At 42.6% G+C, this 21,097-nt stretch overlaps 1 protein-coding gene across 1 annotated transcript; it reads left to right on the top strand.

Annotated features, from left to right (window-relative positions):
• Nucleotides 1-1,662: 1,662 nt before the first annotated feature.
• Nucleotides 1,663-13,722, top strand: cldn19 (claudin 19). The gene is made up of 5 exons (XM_076096888.1): nt 1,663-1,885; nt 7,183-7,347; nt 7,691-7,775; nt 8,882-9,028; nt 13,199-13,722. Exons 1-5 carry the CDS (start codon nt 1,663-1,665, stop codon nt 13,245-13,247), a joined length of 669 nt encoding a protein of 222 aa, XP_075953003.1. The 3' UTR covers nt 13,248-13,722.
• The last annotated feature ends 7,375 nt before the right edge of the window (nt 13,723-21,097 follow it).

Consider the following 21,097-nt stretch of genomic DNA (forward strand, 5'->3'; position numbering starts at 1 on the left):
GGGCTAACACATGGCATCAAGTGAGAAAAACCTAAATGAAAAAAACAGTTAGAATACCAACAACATCCTTTTTGTCCTGCTTTATATTTCGGTTTATTCTTCGGTGAGCAATACTTTTTTTTTACATCCAAAGTCTGTTGAGACCAACCTTGAGAGTATAGGCAAGAACATGTTGTGTAGACAGGCTGTGTGTATGTGTGTGTGTGTGTGTGTGTGTGTGTGTGTGTGTGCAGGGTGGGAGTGAGACATGTCTCTTGCAGATGTGAGAAAACGGCCATGTCTCCGGGACCGAGTGTGTGGACAGTCTAATTGGCAGAATAGAATGATGTGGTTAGTCTGAAGGGAATTGAAGGTAATGTAATGAGTTGAGTTGAAGCAGAGCTGATGGGGGCGCGCAAACTGTGGGAAAGCTCTCCAAAAGACACGCCAAACACTGGAGTGTGTCTGCATTTGCAGCTCATAAGGATGTACAATCGGGTGAGCTCTCACACTCTCTTTCTCTCTCTTCATTTGTCGCGGTCACCATGGTGATGCGTGTTTGTGTGTGTGTGTGGGGGGGGCTTGCCTCGGAGGCACATAATTCACAGAGAGCCTGTCTGGCTGTGACACGTCCTTTTCAGCCAGGCATTGTTTGGATGCTGATTTACGTGTGTTTGTTGCACTTTTACCACCACCTCGTCCACACCTCCAGCGGGGGTGGCAAAACCTTTAAAGGATCAACACATTCGAGACCAGGAACAGCATGGCGTCAAAGTTTCTGATTAAATGATAGCGATACAGATAGAAAGTCAATCGGATGTGAGCAAATTATGCAAGAAAATGCCATTAATTAACTGGTCATTGTGACTTGCTGTTTTTCCCATCTTTTTCTTTCCCTCTCTGTTTGAAACAGTGTTTGTTTTCCCGACCAGCCCACCCCCTTCCCTCCCAGTGGGCGTTCCTACAGCACAGAGGAGCCCAATCACAGACGAGCCCTCTACCCCATCCCTCCGTGGTCAGCCTGTTAAGGACTTTTTGTGTTCATGTTTTTTTTCTCCTTTTTCTTCTTTTTTCTCCAGCTACCCCTCGTTGAGCCACTTGAGCCAGGAGCAGATGGAAAGATTGTAGTGGGGGGAAAGTAAGCAAGCAGCACAGAGTAAGAGAGAGAGAGAGAGAGAGAGAGAGAGAGAGAGAGAGAGAGAGAGAGAGAGAGAGAGAAGCCATGCAGAGAGTGAGGCAGCCCAGCGACGATGCTTGATGAACTGAACCGCTGACCACCAGAAAAGGCTTTCTTCCACTCTGACCGAGTCCCAGAGACATCAAGGAATCCGACAGGAAAAGTCCCGAGGGAAGACATTCGACTAATCGCCCCAACTGACGTGGAGAGCTCAAGAGCTAAAAAAAAATAGATAGAAAAGAGTTAAGAGACGAGGAGAAAGAGGGGGAGTTCCACAGATGAGAGTTAAAGCCGAGAGGCAGAACATAGATGCTCAGAGTGACCAGATAGAGAAAAGTGAGACGAGTGACAGGATCGCAACAGGTGTGTCCGCGAGGACTGCTCAAAGAAAGGGCGACACGCCAGGGTCACCCCCGGAACAAAGAGCTGACGCCAGCAGAAAACAGGGAGGTACAGACAGAAGTTAGAGGGACATAGCTAAAAGAGAGATTTAAAAAAGAAAAAGGATGGCCAACTCAGGTCTCCAGTTGTTGGGTTACTTCCTGGCATTGGGTGGCTGGATCGGCATCATCTCCACCACCGCCTTGCCCCAGTGGAAGCAGTCGTCGTATGCCGGCGACGCCATCATCACCGCCGTGGGTCTGTACGAGGGTCTGTGGATGAGCTGCGCCTCGCAGAGCACAGGACAGGTGCAGTGCAAGATCTTTGACTCCATGCTCTCGCTGGACAGTAAGTACCATGTTTGATTGTGGCTCGACCGAAAAAAACCTGACTAACTTTCACCGGCTGACACTCTGATCTCCCATCTAGACGGTTTTTGGTAAAGCTTCCTCCCTGAGGCTCATATTGTTTTTGAGTATCATCATACATATAATCTTAGTGTGTTGATGGGGCACTGAGGAGTGACTTTCGCTAGATGATGGAAAAGCACGGTTAAAATGCAATTGTCTGCTCGCAAGGCATCACCAAGAACAGTGTCTTTTAATCGTACTTCACACTGCATTCTTACGTTGCTTTCTTTAACAAATCACATTTCAATAAGGCGGCTCTGTGTGACTTTCTTACCATCAGCCAGGATGACAAAATATAAAGATCCAGTGAGAACCCCCTCAGTTTGTGGAGGATAAAAAAAGAAAAAAACTAAATCCACGGTGTTATATTACTGATATATCACAACAGCTGTTCCAGCTATTAATCAACAGCAGAAAAACATAAGGAAAAAAAGTCCCTGAACCCTCGTCGCCTGGATCGGGACACTAACAATTCAGAAGCTGTAAATCTTGCGAAGTCATCATCAAGTTCAATTAAAAATTCCAAAGCGTTATTTGTGAGGGAGTGGGAGGGAGGGGGGGGGGGGGGGGGGGGGGGGGTCAGGAATGTGGGGTTCAGACATAAATTAGCTCAGAATATGAGCTTCCTGTCATCTCCAATCTGTGAGTAGGATTTAGAGACTCATAATTAATGGCACGCAGATTACAGGAACCCATCCATCTACTGTCTGCTTAAATCATCCTATTCGAGATTCTAATGAAAAACTACAGTGTGGGGGGGGGGGGGGGGCTTGGGTCACAAGTCATTTTCATAAAACAATTGTTGTTTTTTTCTCTGTGCTTACGCTTCCCCGCTGTGGCACGCTTGCCACAAAATTAGGCGCTTTGCAAACATTTTTGTGAGCTGTCGGACAAAAAAACAAACCACTCTGTGGCGTCGTGTTGTGTGATGACCCGATCCCCCATCTCCTTTGGCTCATCGCGGTGATAAGAACGACGTATTGTCCTCCACCGATGAATAGGGGTTGTTTGGAGAAGAAAAGGCCGGTTGTTGAGCCAAAACACCAGAGATATTCCCACAATGCACTCCGTCTTCCCCACACGCGCACATTGTTCCGTCTGTCCACTAACACACCCAGTGAGTGCAGATTCAGACTGAAGACAAAACACTGAAGAAATGCTTCTAAAAGGGGGTGAAACATACTGTGTGTACCTCTGGGTGAACGCAGCACAGACAAGTCGTGACCGAGCGAGTCTCCATCGATCACAGGGTCATCCAGGTGCTTCCTCAGACAGATTATGAAATGGAGCAGATCATGTGTGCCGAGGGGGCGTTTGGTTTGATCCCACACTAGCGCTGGTTTGAGTTCTGAAGGAACTCTCCTCCCTGGCTACTTTTCTCAGCGGGGGCAGCATGTGATGGAGGGTGTAATTGTTCACCAGACTGTGGCTGCGCTCCACTGATGCGGCCAAGCAGCCGCGGCGGAAGAAAGTGTTGGATCTGCTCTGCGGGTTTGCAGAGTTTTGTTTTGCTCAAAAAAGGAGATGATGTTTCGGGTTGATAGAAGGATGTTTTTTTTAATTTTCAGAAGAGTGCGGAGGATGGTGGTGGTGCTGAAAGGACAGCTCTTCAGAACCGGAAACACACAATAACATAATAAAATTTGCTTTAGTGTTAGGGTGAACAAAATATTGCCCAAGAGCCAAGTCAGCTCAACTTCCCGTGAATTGTCATTTATTCATGCATTCTGAATGCATGTTTTTTATGGTCAACAAATCCTACAAAAAGACCAAAAACAACAATGTGTTTGTCCGCCTCCCAATACTTTCTGACTTTCCTACGCTGTCTGTGGGTCCAAGCGCATTCGTTCCAACAGAAGACTTAAATCAAAAGAATATAAATAAATAAAAGAAATTCACCAATATTTAAAAAAGGCCCAGCACTTTCCCTAAAACAGCTGGGCACTGTAGTTTTTAGCAAATCTTTCTTTGATTAATACACATTTGGTGCTCTAGCGAGCATTTGATCGTTTGTGGGACTGATTCAGAAACAAACTACAGTGTGAGGGTTCCTTGTGATGAAGCAAAATGTCACCCAGTGCAACAGTGTGGCTAATTGATGTGTTTTTGATAGTTTTTGCAAAAAAAGTAATCGTTTTTGGACAACAATGGAGCTCTATGGCACAGAGGAAGAAGATACACCAGGCTGTGATACACACATTATACTTGTTAGTAGGACGCACTCATTTTTTCATGGGAAGGTACTTGTGATGGGAACAGGTCAACAAATGGCAAATATATTGTGTGAAGTTGATGTCTTCAAGTCCAGAAGAGCGAGAGTGACGCGTCTGTGGCCACAGAGTGGACGATGAACAGCCGTCTATTCCACTCTTATTTAATTCATTTCATCTTTATTTGATGCGGACAAATACAACAGAGAAAATTGCACAAGAATTATCCAATTCAACGTATCACAGCATTTATAGCTAATGCTAATTTCCAATGCCTGTCCCCAGAAAGGCCTTTTTAAATGACCAAATATAAAACATGTTCACAGATTACAAAGTTAAACTATGTGGTGCATTTTGTTGACCTGATAGCAACAGCAGTACGACTTGCCAGCATACACATACAGGATTCTTCCATGTATGTATGTATGTATGTATGTATACTTACCGTGACACATTGTTCTGTCTGTGAACAGAGAATAAAGTGCGGTAATACACTCAAACATCTAATCAAGGTATGCGCTTGAGGTAAAATAGGACTGCGGTTGTCAGATATGAGTGAAAGTTTCATAGTTGTGTAGTGAGTGGGCAAACTGATATTACGTACAACAGAGTGACAAGTGACCTCACAATGGGACCTTACAGTGCCTACACGTACACACACCAGCAAGCACACATACTCGTTGAAAGCTTGTAGCTGGCACTGCTAACCTTGGCCGCTGGAGAGAGAGAGAGATGGCCTAGTGGGTGAGCCAGCGTCCCTCCCTCCCTGCTTTTAGCCTTTCCTTTACCCCAAAGGCCCCCGAACGTCTCTCTGGTTCGTCACCAACTGAAACCGGTCAGCGCACCGGCCTGAACCCCCCCCACGAACGCCCTCAGAAATAAAAAGAGGAATGCTCAAGAGTGGATGAAAGAACAGAAAATCAAACCTCTCTCTGTTGAAGACTATCCAGAGAGTCCATCAAAAGGAGCTCTAGAGCCATAAATCAGACTTCAAAGATTGTTCCACCGCCCCCCCACAATTATAAGTCCCTTCAGATCAGCTTCTGAAATGCTACTTCAATGCTGCACCATGAATGATGGTGTGTGTATTTCTGTCACAATGACAAACGAGGACTTCAGGTTCCTGCTCAGGCTGTTGCCCTAGAGCTCTTTTTGAAGTGACTGTTTTCCTCACACATAAAGCCACATTCTGTTATATTCTGATTCAGCATGAGTTTCTATTCTTTACTTTGGAAATAGTCATTTCACAAACAGGTCCGATTGCTAGCTTTTTCCCCCCAAAAGCTTGGACGATGAAAAGCTGAAGTATTTTCAGACTAGTCTATTGTATTCTTCTCTATTCTATTCTCATTCTACTGTTGCAAACAATGTTTGTCTAGAACTTTGAAGACTGAGATGCTGTTGAAAGCTCTGAAAAAAGTCAGTAAATGGACCTTGAGTTAAGTTTTCCTTTTAATTCAAACTATTGTATTTGAGTGTGACAATAATTCTTGACCTTTGAAATAGTTGTCTGAAATATAAAATCTTAACTCAAGGGTCACTTACTAGCTAAATGTGAGGCTTCATTTGTGTTTGATTGTTTCTTTGTCAAACAATTCTATTCCAGTGGAGCACAAACGTTCATTCTTGACCTTGGAAACAATAGTTTTGACAAAATAAAAAATTGTTGCTCAAGCTTCTTAATGGCTATTTTCCAGAGTTTTGAACACAGTGAAATGTGATTGAAAGCTCAGGATGAATGCAATATTTATATTGATTTTAATCGACTCAATCTAATTGAAAGGGAAAGTTCTTTCTTAACTTTGGAAACAATAGTTTGATGAAAAAACAAAAACAAAAAAACAACCTTAAAGCTTCACTCTTTTTTCAACAAAGCTTTGAAGAACATGAACTGGAGTTGAAAGCTCTGGAAAAAAATGAGTGGACATATTTTCTCTTCTTCAAACTATTGTATTGTTTTCTTTATCTGTTTAAGTCTATTCAGTGATGTTGTGTTTGTGGCTTTGGTGTAATTTGAAACTTGCCTTTCTCCTGCGATGTACAAACACTGGCTTACACTTCAAGTCATTGTTATTCGGAGGTAATGCCAAAGACCTTGGCTGTTAAACCTGCACGAAAGGCTCTGTTGTGTTTCCTTTTAATTATTTGTCAGCTTTGTCGGCTATCAGAATCGGGATATACGAGACTTTGCTTGTTTACTTCCGCCGCTGGGGCATCAACAATCCCCTCGCTTGTTGCAAATGAGACAACACTCCACCGGTATTTTGACAGTATCATTAAGCGCTTTGCGTTGCCTCAGCAAAGTCTGATCGCCCTGGCGACAGCCCCGTGAAAACAATCTTGCTTTGTGACAAAGCCACACTAATCCCACTGTGTGAAACATGTAAAGCAGGCCCTCCTACAGCTCCTCTGTGTGTGTGTGTGTGTGTGTGTGTGTGAGTGAAAGAGAGAGAGAGAGAGTTGTGTGTTTCATCTGTGTCTATTCCACCTACAGATATTGTGTGTGAGTGTGCAGATATCGTGCATTTGCACATATGTATGTGTGTGTGTGTGTGTGTAAATAATGTGTAAATATGTTCCTCCCACTGAGTTATGTGGGTGCTGAGGCCCCTGTGGGCGGCGCATTGGATGTTTGAGAAGGCAAAACCACAGTGGAATTATACAGAAGATATACAGGATCATTTAAAAAAAAAAAAAAATAGGTCCCAGAGCTTGGCCGAGAAAGTGACCTCTGGAAACGAACAAGGCAGGAATGACCCTGCTGAACAGGACAGTGGTGGATGAGCTTCCTGCCAGAGAAGCATGTGGTCTCCCATCAACCCCACATTGCGTGTGCAGCTTCATTCCCTCATAATCGTCACTTTTAATGTCCAGAAATGTGCACTTTATTTCAAGCGATGGACTAAAAATATATTTTCCCTCACCACTTTCTCCCCCTCTCCCCTCCCTTTCTTCCATATCTTCTAATTGTATCGCCACTCTGTGCCCCCCTCTGCCTCCCCCCTCATCCCTCTTCTTTATCCAGTCCACATCCAGACATGTCGAGCCCTCATGGTGGTGTCCGTGCTGCTGGGCTTCATCGGCATCATCGTCAGCGTGGTGGGCATGAAGTGCACCAAGGTGGGGGACAACAACCCGGTCACCAAGACCCGCATCGCCGTGATCGGAGGAGCTCTCTTCCTGCTCGCGGGTGGGACTTCTGCTGTGTTCTGTTAACGCTCTGTTTGATTTACAACCAATAATGATATAGAAATACAGCAGCATCTCCCACAACCAGCACATTTAGCAAAAGTGGTGTGGTGTTTTTCTAGCCTGAATCTCTCACTGGGGGGTGGGGGTCTTCTCTGTAATTACGAGTCCCTGCTGTAAACAGGAACATTTTAGAGGCATTAGTCGCTGACCACAGACATAAACCACAAGCCCAGGGGAGGGGGGGGTAATTAACCAAATGAGGTTTCCCCACAGTTCGTTTGTGAGTTGTTGTAGCTTCAGTGAATGCTTGTCAGGCTTATTTATCTGTTCTCCCTCCACAGGTCTATGTACACTGGTGTCCGTGTCCTGGTATGCCACTCAGGTGTCCTATCTGTTCTTCAACCCAAACACACCGCCCAACGCCAGGTATGTGAAGGAACTGCTGACAAACTCAACTTCATAAATGCAAGATTAAATACTTCTAGTTGTCCTTTCCTTTGTGTCGTGGCCCCTAAAATGCTCTCGGAAAGCATTGCAACCTTGTTAATGATTCATTTCAAAATTGATGGACGCATGAATGTGCCATATCAAATTCTTACCGTCATTATTATGTATATCGAATTGTATAAAATGGCATTTTTGTGCATACAGTCGACTGTGTATGTGTATTTTGAGGCAGTGGGCAAATGTCGCCAGTTTATTGACATAATCTTTAAATAAACCATCAAACTATCTATTTGGTGGTTTTTGTCACAGGATTAACGTGACACAATCTACTGCGTTAACCTCCATTTAAGTCTATGGAATACTGGATACCATCATGTAAACACAACATTGAATTCATCTCATATGAAATAATCCCAGGAACGATTGAGCCCAGGAACAAAAAGAAACCCCTTTATTAAAAACTGTCGTTCTAAATAACCAAGTGTGAGGCACATTAGACTAAAAACAGATTAACACGTACCACTTCATTAGAGTAATTTCCCATCTCACGGGACAAAGTGAGTGATGTCGGTTTGAATCGCTGCTGAGAAGAGGCTGTGCAGAGGTTAGAGACGCTGACAGAAAGGGAAGACGTCTGCCTCCAAAGTAATGCGGATCTGTTGAGTGTTTACATCCAGTAACAGCATTGAAGTAGCCTCATATTTTGTCTGAAGCTGTATATGCAACAGTTGTTTTTACATTAAAATAAATCCCATTAAAATCCATCCCTTGTCCTAGAATTGACAAGCTAATAGTGATTGGCGGTTGGGGCAGTATTATACTCTCACTATAGTTATCATGTGCATTTTAAGAATCAGAAAAGTGCATTCATAAGTAAAACTAATAATTAATATACAAGATTATTTTGATTATTATTTCTTTTACATACCGTGCTTGATGTTCTTTGATATTTCTTGGATTGCTTTTGACTTTCCAATGAGTCAGAGCTAATCATTGTAACATCTCGGAAAGAAGTAAAAACAGTAAAACCTTGTACACTCGCAGCCATCCTGTACACCTGTCCTCTCTCTCTCTAATTTGCACAGGTATGAGTTCGGCTCGGCCCTGTTCGTGGGCTGGGCGGCGGCCAGTCTGACGGTCCTGGGCGGCTCCTTGCTGTGCTGCTCCTGCTCTAAAGAGGAGATGCGAGGGCAGCAGTATTACCGCCAATCACAGCCTTCCACAACCAGGGAGTACGTGTAAACCCCACCCCCTTCCAGCAGCCACCCAAACAGAGAGCATCGGACACGCTTGGCACCGCCCCCCCTCCCTTTTTCCTCAAATTATAAAACAAAACAAAAAGACTATCAAACACACATGCAATCATGTAGTACTTACACTCTGCAGACACAGGTACTCACACAAGCACCGGTAGGATGTATTTTGGTGGCTAAAAAAACTACAAACTTTAATAAATCATTTGCGAGCAATCATCCAGCTTACTTATATGATGATACAAAGCTTGCAATTGTGAATGGAAACCTCTCAAATGCCTCAATGTCATTTGTTAAATCTACTTGAAATTAGTGCAGCAGCTTTAATCTGACCCCCAAAATCACAACACTATGAGTCACCCACTTTAAAATAAAAATGAAAGGGAAACTAATCAAAACATCTAAAGGCATAATGTAAAGTGTGTCACAGCAGATACCCAGAGACAATGGACATGGAGCTAGAAATACTGCAAAAGTGAACTTTATTAGCATGTCCTATGCTTCCTGGCTGGAGCTGCATCTGTGCTTTGTCTCCATGTTGCTTTGTGTATTCACACTCCACTGGTGCAGTTATGTTGTGTAAAGGTACAGCCCACAAATTCACTGTACTAAAGCTTCTCCTGCTCAAACTATCAGCATAGCTGCTGTTGTACTGTGGTGCAACTCTCCAGTTATGGGGACCAGGCCCGTAGTCAGAATTTTAGACATACAGAGGTCTAAGCCCCTCCTCACTGAGTTAAAAAAAGTCTGGAATCGCCCTGTAAAATATCCACCAAGTCAACATGTTCTCAGTCCCAACTCGTCAAATACTGACGCTCAGCAGTAGCCCTACGCTTCAAACTAGGACGCTCTATAGGTTCCCCTCTATCATACGTTTTGGAGGTTTTCAAAATAAACTCCCATGTTCACAGAAAACGTAGTTTTCCGCTTGTTACATGCATACGGTCTCTTTTCAAAATAAACTTCCAACATAGGTTTACTTACGCAACATAACTACTTGGTTAGGCTTAGGAAAAGATCTTGATTTGGGCCATCACCATCTTATATTTTGGCCTTCGCCATTTTGTTTTTTTGCAACCAGTGAGCGAACTTGACCACGATTGGACTGTGGAGGAGTGGCGCGGAGATGTAGTATACGGCTCTGGTAGCGACCTGTTAATCACAAGCTAACCACGCCCTAAAGCATACCCTGCTTTATGGTCTGTTTGACTCTAAATGGACCATCATTTACTAAATAAACATGCTGTATTGATGAAGACTTGAAACTAGAGATTGAGACCATAAACTCATCTCTACAATGTTTACTCAGGTAATAAATCAAGTGAGAAGTAGAGTCATTTTCTCATAGACTTCTATACAATCTTTTTGCAACCAGGGGAGTGGTATCCTGATGGTCAGTAGAGAGAATGCTTAAGGCACTTCCTCATTGGCATCACTTTTCTGAACTGGAGGTTGCCCACTGGTTATGTTTGTTACTAAACAAACTGTGGTTGTCACGTAACAGGCGTTGGTTCCTAAGTTACGTGGCAAAACCCTGATAAAATAAGTCAAGTTGACTTGGTTTCACACGGCACGCAAACAGCGGTCCCTTGGGGGAAAGTCCTGTTTTGTTTGACCAATTAAACCTCCCCTCCGACTCGCCCAACGCAGACTTTCTTGCTCTCAATACTACGTCAGTTTCGTCGAAGTTGAAAGCCTAGTGCCGAGTGTCTCACGGACACTAAAGGGTGCCTCGATGCGTCAATATCAGATGTCCGGGGGCACTGCCCGAACATTGGTATTTGAAGAGTTGGGAGTGAGAACAGGTTAAAGAAGTTTTTAATTATTGACTGTAAACTCCCCCCGGTTGTTAAACTACTCCAGAACTCCAGAACTACTCAAGAGGAAATGATCTCAGTAGCTACGGGCTGATAAAGAGAAACCTACATGTGAATAAACTAACCACAGTGACAAAAAAGAAGCAGCTGTGTTCAGCGTCCCATGTAAGTCTCGGGCAGCCAACTGCTGACGAGCTTCCTCACTTTAAAAGAAGCTAGTTCTTACGTAGTCCCGTTTTACACAACAACCACTTGATGAGGGCTGTGCATGAAGACACAACCTGAACTGCACGCATTAGTGGAGGTGAATTGTTAGTAAAAAAGTTGTCTTCTTAGTTTGACTGAAATGAATGCTGTTAATGGTCATTCCACCATTTGACTCTACACCAAGAGAAAGTGGAGGCTCTCATCACCATGCTCCATCTACTAACACCATCATTCCAGAATCACACACACCTTCATCTCATATTCTCTTGTATAACCAATCAATCAATCAATGTCTAAGATATAAGTTAATTCATGTACTTCCCACACAGGTATTAATCTCACTGGGGATCATAAGCGATAAGACACCACAGTTTCATTACTTTACGATAGACTATAAGCTAGCATGTTTAAAACAGACTTATGAATAGTATAAATGTCATGTTTAACTTCACTGCAGTAGATCTATACGTGTTATTGCAAACCACTGACTACTCCACGAGGATGCATTACAATAGATGTCTGCAACGTTTTAAAAAATGTGCCTCCACAGTAGAGGCTGTAAAACTCAACAGTCGGCCTAAATTGGCTCTTGAGTTTCTAAAAGAGGCGGTCCATCACTGTTCCAGATAATAAAGCCATTAACTTTTCTTAGAAACGCTCCCAGTCCCCCCGTTTCCCGGTCATACGGCCTCTCTTCTTAGTAGACACTTGTTTGTGGAGTGCTCTGACAGATTGGGTTGGGGGGTGGTGGGCCTATAGAAAATTCCTTGTGCCCTTTAAATAATAGGGGATGTCAGGCATTACTTGTTTGTCATTAGCAGCTGCGCTTTGAATAGGGATTGCTCAACAAGTCTGATTAAAAGAAAACTACCTGTAATGCTATGTCCAAAGAAATGAAAATATACATTTAAAGCAATGATTTGAAATTTCAGGAAGTATGCTTATTTGTTGTTTTTTTTTGCCGGAAGTTAGATGAGAAGATCGATGCCACTCTCTTATCTGTCTGTTAGATATTAAGCTAAAAGCAGGGGGACGGTTAGCTTAGCATATCATTCAGAATGGAAACAGCAGGAACAGCTAGCCTGGCTCTGTCTGAAGACAACAACAACAACAAAACCATAACAAATGAGACATTATATTATTTATTATATATTATAGCGCTGGCCGGTAGATTTTGTTACTTTTGGACACAGCCAAGCTAGTTGCTTTCTCCCCTGCTTTTGCTAAACTAAGCTAACCTAGCCAAACTAGCTAGTTTGCTCAGGTGGCTCTAGCTTCATATTTACCATAAAGATATAGAGAGTGGTATTAATCTTCTCATCTAACTCTCAGCAAGAGTGTCCCCTGCATCAGCCAGTCCATCATTATAAGCCTAATGTAGCATCACCTCCCGTGCTCCTTCTCATTGACTTCCCATCCCCTTTTCTTCTGCTAACATCTGTATAATCATCAAGCGCCTCTGCTTTCTTTCTAACACTTCATAGCTGCTGTGAGAATTTGAGCAGTCTTGATGTGTCTCTTCTTTCCCCTCCTGTTCCTCCTGTTCTCCTCTCACTGTCTTCTTCTCTCCTCTAATTCAGGGCAGAGTTGTTGAGTGAAACTAGTTTCCCCGACTGATCAGCCCCCCGCCCTTTTATCGAGGACTGTCCCGACTGTCCAACGTCTGTCTTCCCCCCTTTTTTCCCCTCCCCCCGTTTTTCTCTTTGACCCTAAATTTGGACCTCTTGCAGTAGAATACTCCCCTTTCTTCATTACTACATCTGCACCTTAGTGGGAACCAAGATGCATTGTCTTCTCCCATTTTTGTCCCCTACCTTCTGAGCCTTTTCTGTAAATATGGACTCCTAAAGGACGATGATTAAGACCTTCTATTTAAGAAATGAGGTGGCCTCCTCCGTTTCCATGTGAACCCTCTACTACACCTCCCACGTCCTCCTTTGTCTTACTGTTGGCCAAACGTTAACAATGAGTTGAAACTGTTTTTGTTTTGCGCTGATTTATTATGATTTCTCTTATATCCTATGACCTCTGGGTGTTTTTTGTAATATGTGTCTTTTGGGTTTACTTTTGTGCGCTGTAACTGTGCCTTGACTGAAACGTGTTCTTTTTCCCTTTTGAATTGCAGACCAAATGTTAAAAGTACCCCACCAGAGAAAAGGGAGCAGTACTTGTAGTTTGGGAGAGTCTTCTGGCCTTACCATGGTTTAGATTCTATCTACAGACAAAACCCTCTCCCCGAGGACTTCAAAACAGACACACAGACAAAAAAGAATTTATCAACGGCAAGCACATTGCAGCAACATAAATTAGAGTCTTTGTTGTAAAAGAAAGAAAAAATAAATTTTTGGGAGTTTTTAGAATTTCTTTTAGATATCCTGGTTTGTCTGTTTTGCTGACTCTGGGAGAGACAGTCATTCAGGGTATGTTGTCTATAACATGTTAAAATGCCCGGGTGTATATACCACCTACCCTATTCCTCTTTCTTTTTTTTTTACTACATATACAGTATAATGTTTTACTACAGTGCCTTATAACACATGTTTGAGCACACGTTTGTTTCTGACTTCATGGATTCTTCATAGTCTCCCGTCCCATCTTGAAGGACGTGCGTGTCCATAGTTCCCCCTGCCAGCAGTTCTGTGTGCCTTTAAAAAAAAAATCTATTGTCGGACTTCTGGAAATGACTGTGAAGCTACTCTGCAGTACCACTTATGAAACAACAAAGACATACGTACGATAGATCTGAAGCATAGTGCCTTGTGTGCCACTGTTTGTATTAAAGCTGTGTGCCTGTTTCCTTGTAGCCTGGATTGAGGATATACCCAGTGCGTTCATTTAGTTTCGTTAAGTGCCAATATGATTTTGTGTGAATGCCATGACAGAGTCGTTGCCTTATGGACTCTAAAGGATGTACTGTACTTTGTGTTGTCTCCTGTACTAAGGAACGCCCGTTGGCTGAGCGTTCAAGCCTGCATTTATTTACCACGCCATTCATTTCTCTAATATTTACCCCCCTCAATGTTGTGTATCATCTCATTTACGGTATACCCCTGTCTGTTTCTTTTAGAATAAAGCAAACAGAGATGAAAAAACCAAGAGATTTGAGTCATGAGTCATGTACTTTTCACCCTCGACTGACTTTTGCCCCCCCCCCCCCCCCCCCCACACACACACACACACCTTCCTCTGCTCGTCCCTCTGTTTTTCCAGCTCAAATATTTCTTTTGCACCCCGTTGTTCAATAATTGCAGACGTGGAATTCCACTTCTGCTCCACTGGACTGTGGCACATTCTCAAGTGGACTCAGCACTGCTACAGTTGATAACAAGGCTTGATTTTTCCTTCTGTTTTGAGTTTCAGCCGCAAAACTTTTATTAAATCACGAGCTTGGAATTAAGGATTAGCTTCTACAGACCCATATAAAGGGTTACTTGGGTCTTTTTCAACCTTCTCCCCATATTTCTGTGTCTTACCACTAACGAAATTTAAATTGGTCCAGTATTGAGGGAGAACTCTGCAGACGGCAGCCGCTAAACGGGCAGCAATCTCTCGGTACAACTCTTTACCCGTCCACTAAAAGTGCTTGTTGTGAGTGTCCGACTACATTATGGAAAGAACCCTACAAATAATCAAAACCTTTTTCTTTACCTTTAGCTTGATCCGGTCTGTATGTTATTGTTCGGAGAAGTCGCGTTCTGTGAACTCGAGGCGCATCCACATTGTGGATATCCTCTACATTTTTCAGCCATAACATTACATTTTTTTTTTTAGATAACACTAAGCTATGCTTACAAACTCTGACAACACCGCCACTACTGTCTCCAACTCTCACTCACGTTTCTACCATTGTCTTCCAGCAATTCACATTCACATTCACAATTCACAATTACAAACAGAAAGCGGAAGGTTGAGAAACATGATTGGAGGGCTTTCATAATGTTGCCAGACACTTAAAATATAAATCTGAGCCTTTTTCATATCGATCACAAGCACTTTTAGTGGAGGTACATTGACGGTGAGGAGTTGCCCTGAGCAATTATATTGCAGCACGTTTAGCTGCCGTCTTCAGCGTTGTCCCTCAATACTGGACCAATTTCACAGTTCTTTGTCCCTATTAGTCACTTAAACTTAAAAACATTGGGAAATACGTTGGAAAATATTGTTTTAAAGTTACCCTTTAATGCAATATACACATGGCCAAATGTACATTGTAAGAGTTGCTTGTTGCAATCATTCCACCTGTCTATACTAGCCATGAAGAAATACTTGCCCAAAGATATTCCAAGGTAAGAGATGGGAGACAAAATACACAACTTTCATTCTGGGCAAAAATGCATTCCAAAGTTCAGCCGAAGCTAATATGAGGCTCTAGCAGTCTGAGTAGCGGTAAGCCAAATCAAACAAATCTTCCAAAGTTACAGTCTTTGTCGACCCAGTCATCCGACAACAGTGTCAATGTTTGACCATACAGCAAAACTCCAGAACACATTTATGTCCTGTTCCAGTGTTTTAAAATTCTTGTTTTCTACATTATTTGCACATGGCAGTTTATGTATGTTTCAACTTTATGTAAATGTCCTGTGGACAACTAATCATGTCAATTTTGATTTCCCCAACATGTGATAGCCGATTTCCAAGTTCAATGGAAAAACATTGTGCAGGAAACAACAACAAGAGTCTGCTACTTTAAGTCCATATGTGTGAACAGGTGTTTAAATTGGAGTCCCGTTAGGAAGGGATTTCTTCACGGCCGGTACGGAGAGATGGAATTATTACTGCGACCAATAACTTTCAATATGGACATGTGGATATTTGTCGTAAGATAGGGTTGAATAAATATGAACCACGTCTTTAAGAAAATCAGCTTCAAATAACATTGGAAGATCTTGAATATGTGGATGATTTGAAGAACTTTAAATCAATGCCACATTATTTTAGTACAAATATACAGTCCGTTTCAAAGCCGCTGTCTTTTTACCAACCGAGGCAGACTATCCATGAGTTTGTATACTGAGTTTAAATAAGGTAGTTTGAGAAAAACACACACTGAAGACACCAGTGGTGGGAACGGTGTACGGATGTGAAATCTCACATACACCTGACATGTACGGATGCGCCTAGACTACCCATGACTATACAGTCTGTTCAGCAACGCTGACCGTTCACACCGTTTAAAACTGTCATGCAAAAAACCCCACATCTCCCACAAGGACATCTGCTCCAATATGTAAACTATACAAAAACATGTCACATGAACCGTGATTTTTAGCACACTCATACAACTCTAATTAAACACATGTACAGTATCAGCATCTGTCTCTTCCTGCTCAAGCTCCTTGAGAGATATTTTTGTTCTTCTTATCAGAGATAACAGTTTACTGATATAAGATATACATTCACTGTAATTACTGTATGAATATGTGGTAACACGGAGCCAATGTTACATGCACAATGAACCCGTTGAACCGAAGCTTGCAGCAGAAACCAAACCATTATAGTAAAAACAGGAATGTGTTTTCCCACTCTCAGCACTTTGAATGATGGATGATGTGTGAGAAACGCCTTCGATTGGGACTTGGACATCATGGTAATTTAGGAATGTCAGACTGGAAACTCTGGAATTTATTTTATTGCTAAACTGTAAACATCATTTCAAAAAAGTAAAATGTTTTCATAATGAAACTCGGCATTCTTATTGCAACCCAGCCGCCAGGACGAAAAGTTGACATTCTACGTGTCTGCAAACCATGGGATATGTTTCATGAATACGGCTCATATTAGCCTCGTATCACACTTGCAGAAACGCACAATGCAACGTGGTAAATATGATGAAACAATTAGTTAGGTTTAGCCAACTAAACTACTTGGCTAAGCTTAGAAGACACATCATGGTAACAACGTAACGTAACAACGTAACGTAACAACGTAACGACGTAACGCAACGACGTAACGCAACGACCATTAATAAAACACATCATGGTAATATGGTAACGTAACAACGCAGCGACGCAACAACATAAAGATGCAACAGCGTAAAGACGCAACAACGTAACGACGCAACAACATATCGACCATTAATAAAACACAAATGGCCTTCGCTGACTTTCTTACTTAAAGTTATGTAACGTAACTCGCATAAATAAATATCCACCGCCCTTGGCTAGCCTAGGTCAATGTTTACTTTTGGTTTTACATGTGACACGAACAGTGGTCTCCTGGGTGTAAGTCCTGTGCTGTTTGACCCATCCACCCTTAGTGAACTTTCTTGCTAGTTAAATTTGTTATTATACCATGTAACTTAACCACTTAAAACACGTCATTAACGATAGCTCGATATACTACATCACAACGTATCCGTGGTTTGCAGAAGCGCACAATGACGACATTTATACCTGGCGGCTGGGCTGCATATTTAGAAGTTAAGTGAGAGCAGACTTCAGCACTTCATGGAGCTACTTTATTGAAAAAGCTTTAAATGTAAGTTTTGTAGTTTGACGTAGACTGCTGTGACACGACAGCATTGGTCCCGGCTTCCTGGCCCGGACCGAGTCTCGGTTGCGTCCAGATGGCATCACAGATATGAGACGCACTCCTGATCGCCAATACAGCTGAGGTAAGAGAGCAGAACACACTTCCCACCATCAACCAGTAGGAGAGTCCAAACTCAAACGTTATCCCTGGCATCCCCAGAGTCACCTGTTAAAAAGAAAGATGCAGAAATAATGAAGCAAGCACATTACGCCTTGAAGGCATGAAAACTTTCTATCTGTGATTTTTTTCTATCTTCTTCTCTCTCTTATGAGAACTTCAGGAAAAATGGATTTTGCGATTTCAAAAGAACCTCTACCTTGATTTTATAAAAAAACGTAGTGAACACCATTAAACCTGTGCTGCAGGCTCGTATCCTCTCGCTCTGTGAGACCTTTTTTTTTTCTCGGTGAATTCCACCGCCTGCTATCTAGTTAGTCTCTAACTCGACCGCAGCTCTTTCAACTTATTTCAGCCTGACTTGGCAGGTTTGTTTCTGAGCTGGACATCAAGCGTCAGTTTCTTCCTACCAGAAAGAAACACACCGTTAGTGACACACACACACATACACACACAGACACACACACACAGACACACAGCAGATTCAGGAGCCGAGGAACAGTAAACATGAAATAAAAGGGTTTATTGTTATCAAAATGTTGCCAGAAAATTAACATGCCCACAACACGCTGTTGATAACGAGCATCTTGAAAGAGAATAAATTAGATTTCATTGATTCGCAGTGCTGATACAATTAGAATTGTCTGTGCAGTGAAAATATTGAAATATGAAAGTTATTTATTAGAAGAGTGCGACAGAAAGGTGAGCTTAATGGCTGCTGGACAGGAAATTAATTTGGCTGTACTTTTGCTGAGACAACATTAGCAAACAATTTTTGGAAATGGAAAGACAAAAATGGGTTTGGTAGTGGCTCGATCAAAAAAAAAAAAAAAATGGTGTGGCTGGATTTAAAAAAAAAAAAAAACTCATATAATATAAGTGTTGTGCAATGACACCTACTTCTTGTCTGTATCTGGTGTAAGTGTCCACCCCATACCACAGAAGGCCAGCTGCACCACACGCACCTAAAATGCCCACACACACACACACACACACAAATATACACACACATATACACATTTTCAAACCGATACACGAGTCAGAAGTTCAGCGTTACATCTGTTAAAGTGTAAATAATGAAGTCGTGCGGACATGTGTTGAACCAGAGAATGATATGAATCCGAAGCAGTCACCCACTGTGCAGGAACCACAAAACCCAACAAACTGCTTCAGGCTGGATTTGATTACGGCTGTTTTTGTCATGAGTGAGGAGCCGCAGTACGGACCTCCGCACAGACAGAGGGCGCCAGAGACCTGCAGCAGCCTGCCCCGAGCCAGCGCGCTGCGGACCAACGTGGTGCCCCTCAGGCCGGGTATCATGATCAGGACGGAGACCACGGACAGAACACACATCCCCACCGACGCTGCTCTCATAGCCAGGACATCAGCTGTGGGAAGGAGGGACAAGAAAAACACACCAGACTGAAAGCTGGGTCTCCAATTGCAGCACACATTACAGTACATTCTCTGTCTGGGTATAGAACTTCAAAGAACTATTAACTACGGAAGCCCTGAAAGGCAAGTGAGGAAAAAAATGATCTAAGTCTGATCTAAATTGTTGTCTATCCTGTGTTTAGGATTTAGGAGGTGAAACGTTTTTTTTTGTGAGAATAATCTTTCTAAGTTCTTTAAAAAACTTTTTCCATCAATGTCTTTTTGCAAGGATCAATTTTCCAAGTTTTATCATCTGTGTCAGCAGGCAGAAAAAAAAGTTGTGGCAAGTAATTTTGTGTGTATGTTTGTTGTTGTAGTACTCGTTTGGGCCACAAAGAGGCTGAAGTGCACCACTTGTTCTAAATAGGACTGAAAGCGTTCATGTTTTCTTCCAGATGTTTTCGTTGACATATCTTAATGCTAACACACAATGTGCCTTGGGTTGTGCATGGAGAAATTCAAGCTCACCGGGAAGAAAACATGAATGCTTTTAGATTATGGGGCACTTCAGCCTGTCGTGGCCCAAATGAGTATTACAACAAAAAACACCTTTTCACCTGGCAATTTATTTTTAAAGGAACTGGATCCAATGGCAATGTAACTGTTACAATGATTCAAACTTTTTTTCCCTACCTGTTTCACTCATTACATTTTTTAAGTAACTTATAAAGATTGTTCTGGCAAAACCTTATTTTCATCTATTCTTTAGTCCAGGGATTCCCAAAGTGTGGTGCGTGCACCCCTGGGGGTCTAATGGTGTAATAATTCATATTAAATATAATTTAAAAAAATTTAAGTGGGATTTTTCACAAAATAAAAACATGAATTATAAAAATTCCCTTTGTAAGATTTGAATTTAAAATTAAAAACTTACAATTTAATAAATAAATGCACTTCAGCTCCTGCCGCCAGTCTATTACACACTAGCTAGCCTAGCTTGTGCAGCTAACGTCAGCTATGCTAAAACTGGCTGAAATCGGGGAAACTGTCAGGTGGGACATCTGAAGCTATCAGTCATAAAAGAGGAGAGGGACAGAGAGAGAGAGAGGAATCGGAGGTGAGAGAAACGGAGAGGTGCGTTGGGGAGAGACCGGGAGAAGAAATCGAGCAGGAGTCAGAGAAAGATGAGACGGAGGAGACCGAAAAGGAGGAAGGGATAGCACAGACAAATGGGGAGCACATAGGCCCATGGCGGAGTCAAGGTGAAACAAGAGGAACCGAGAGTGAGCATCAGACATCAGATATGATGAAAATTATCTGGGCCTGGCCTTCACTTGAATTGGCAATGCAGATTGCCCAAAGCCACAGTGCGTGGTGTGCAGTGAGGTTCTGGCTAACAGCTGTGTGAAGCTGTCTTATTTACGTTGCCACCTGAACACCAAGCATGCCAGTGCAAGTCAAAAAGCATTGTTATTATTGTCATAATCATGATTAAGTAGTGTTGAGTCTTAAAAACAAAGGATGAGAGAGCCTGCAGGCCGCAGGTAGTTTTCTGCTGCGAGCTTCTTACTGCGCACGCGCATCAGAAAAATGAGCTGGATCCGGTTCAAAATTAAAAACAATATTTAATGTACTACACAAAGTTCACTTACAAACTGAATTAACTATCAATAGTAATATTTCATGAAATAGAGGCCCCATCCGCACCACACGACAGACTGGTGTGTCCGCCTCATGGTCCAGATGAGGTCTGATTATCTCCGGGGATTCACAGTTTCTTTGTCTCCCCAACGTCTCTGAAATGTCTCATATTACACATTCCTTAGCCCATCGATCAGCTCAGTGATTGGCTGAACCCTTCGGACTTCAGTCGGCCACTTCCTTGACCAATTCCTCCCCTCTTCTTGAAGGCTGTGCTCAGAAACTAGCAACATCCCCACCTCTCTGACTTTATGGCGGTGTCATAAATTCTTTGGTTTCTCTCACAGTGCACAACAAATTC

This window comes from Anarhichas minor, unplaced genomic scaffold, assembly GCF_050575085.1.
Source record: "Anarhichas minor isolate MPS153535 unplaced genomic scaffold, ASM5057508v1 ptg000023l, whole genome shotgun sequence".
Taxonomy (NCBI): domain Eukaryota; kingdom Metazoa; phylum Chordata; class Actinopteri; order Perciformes; family Anarhichadidae; genus Anarhichas; species Anarhichas minor.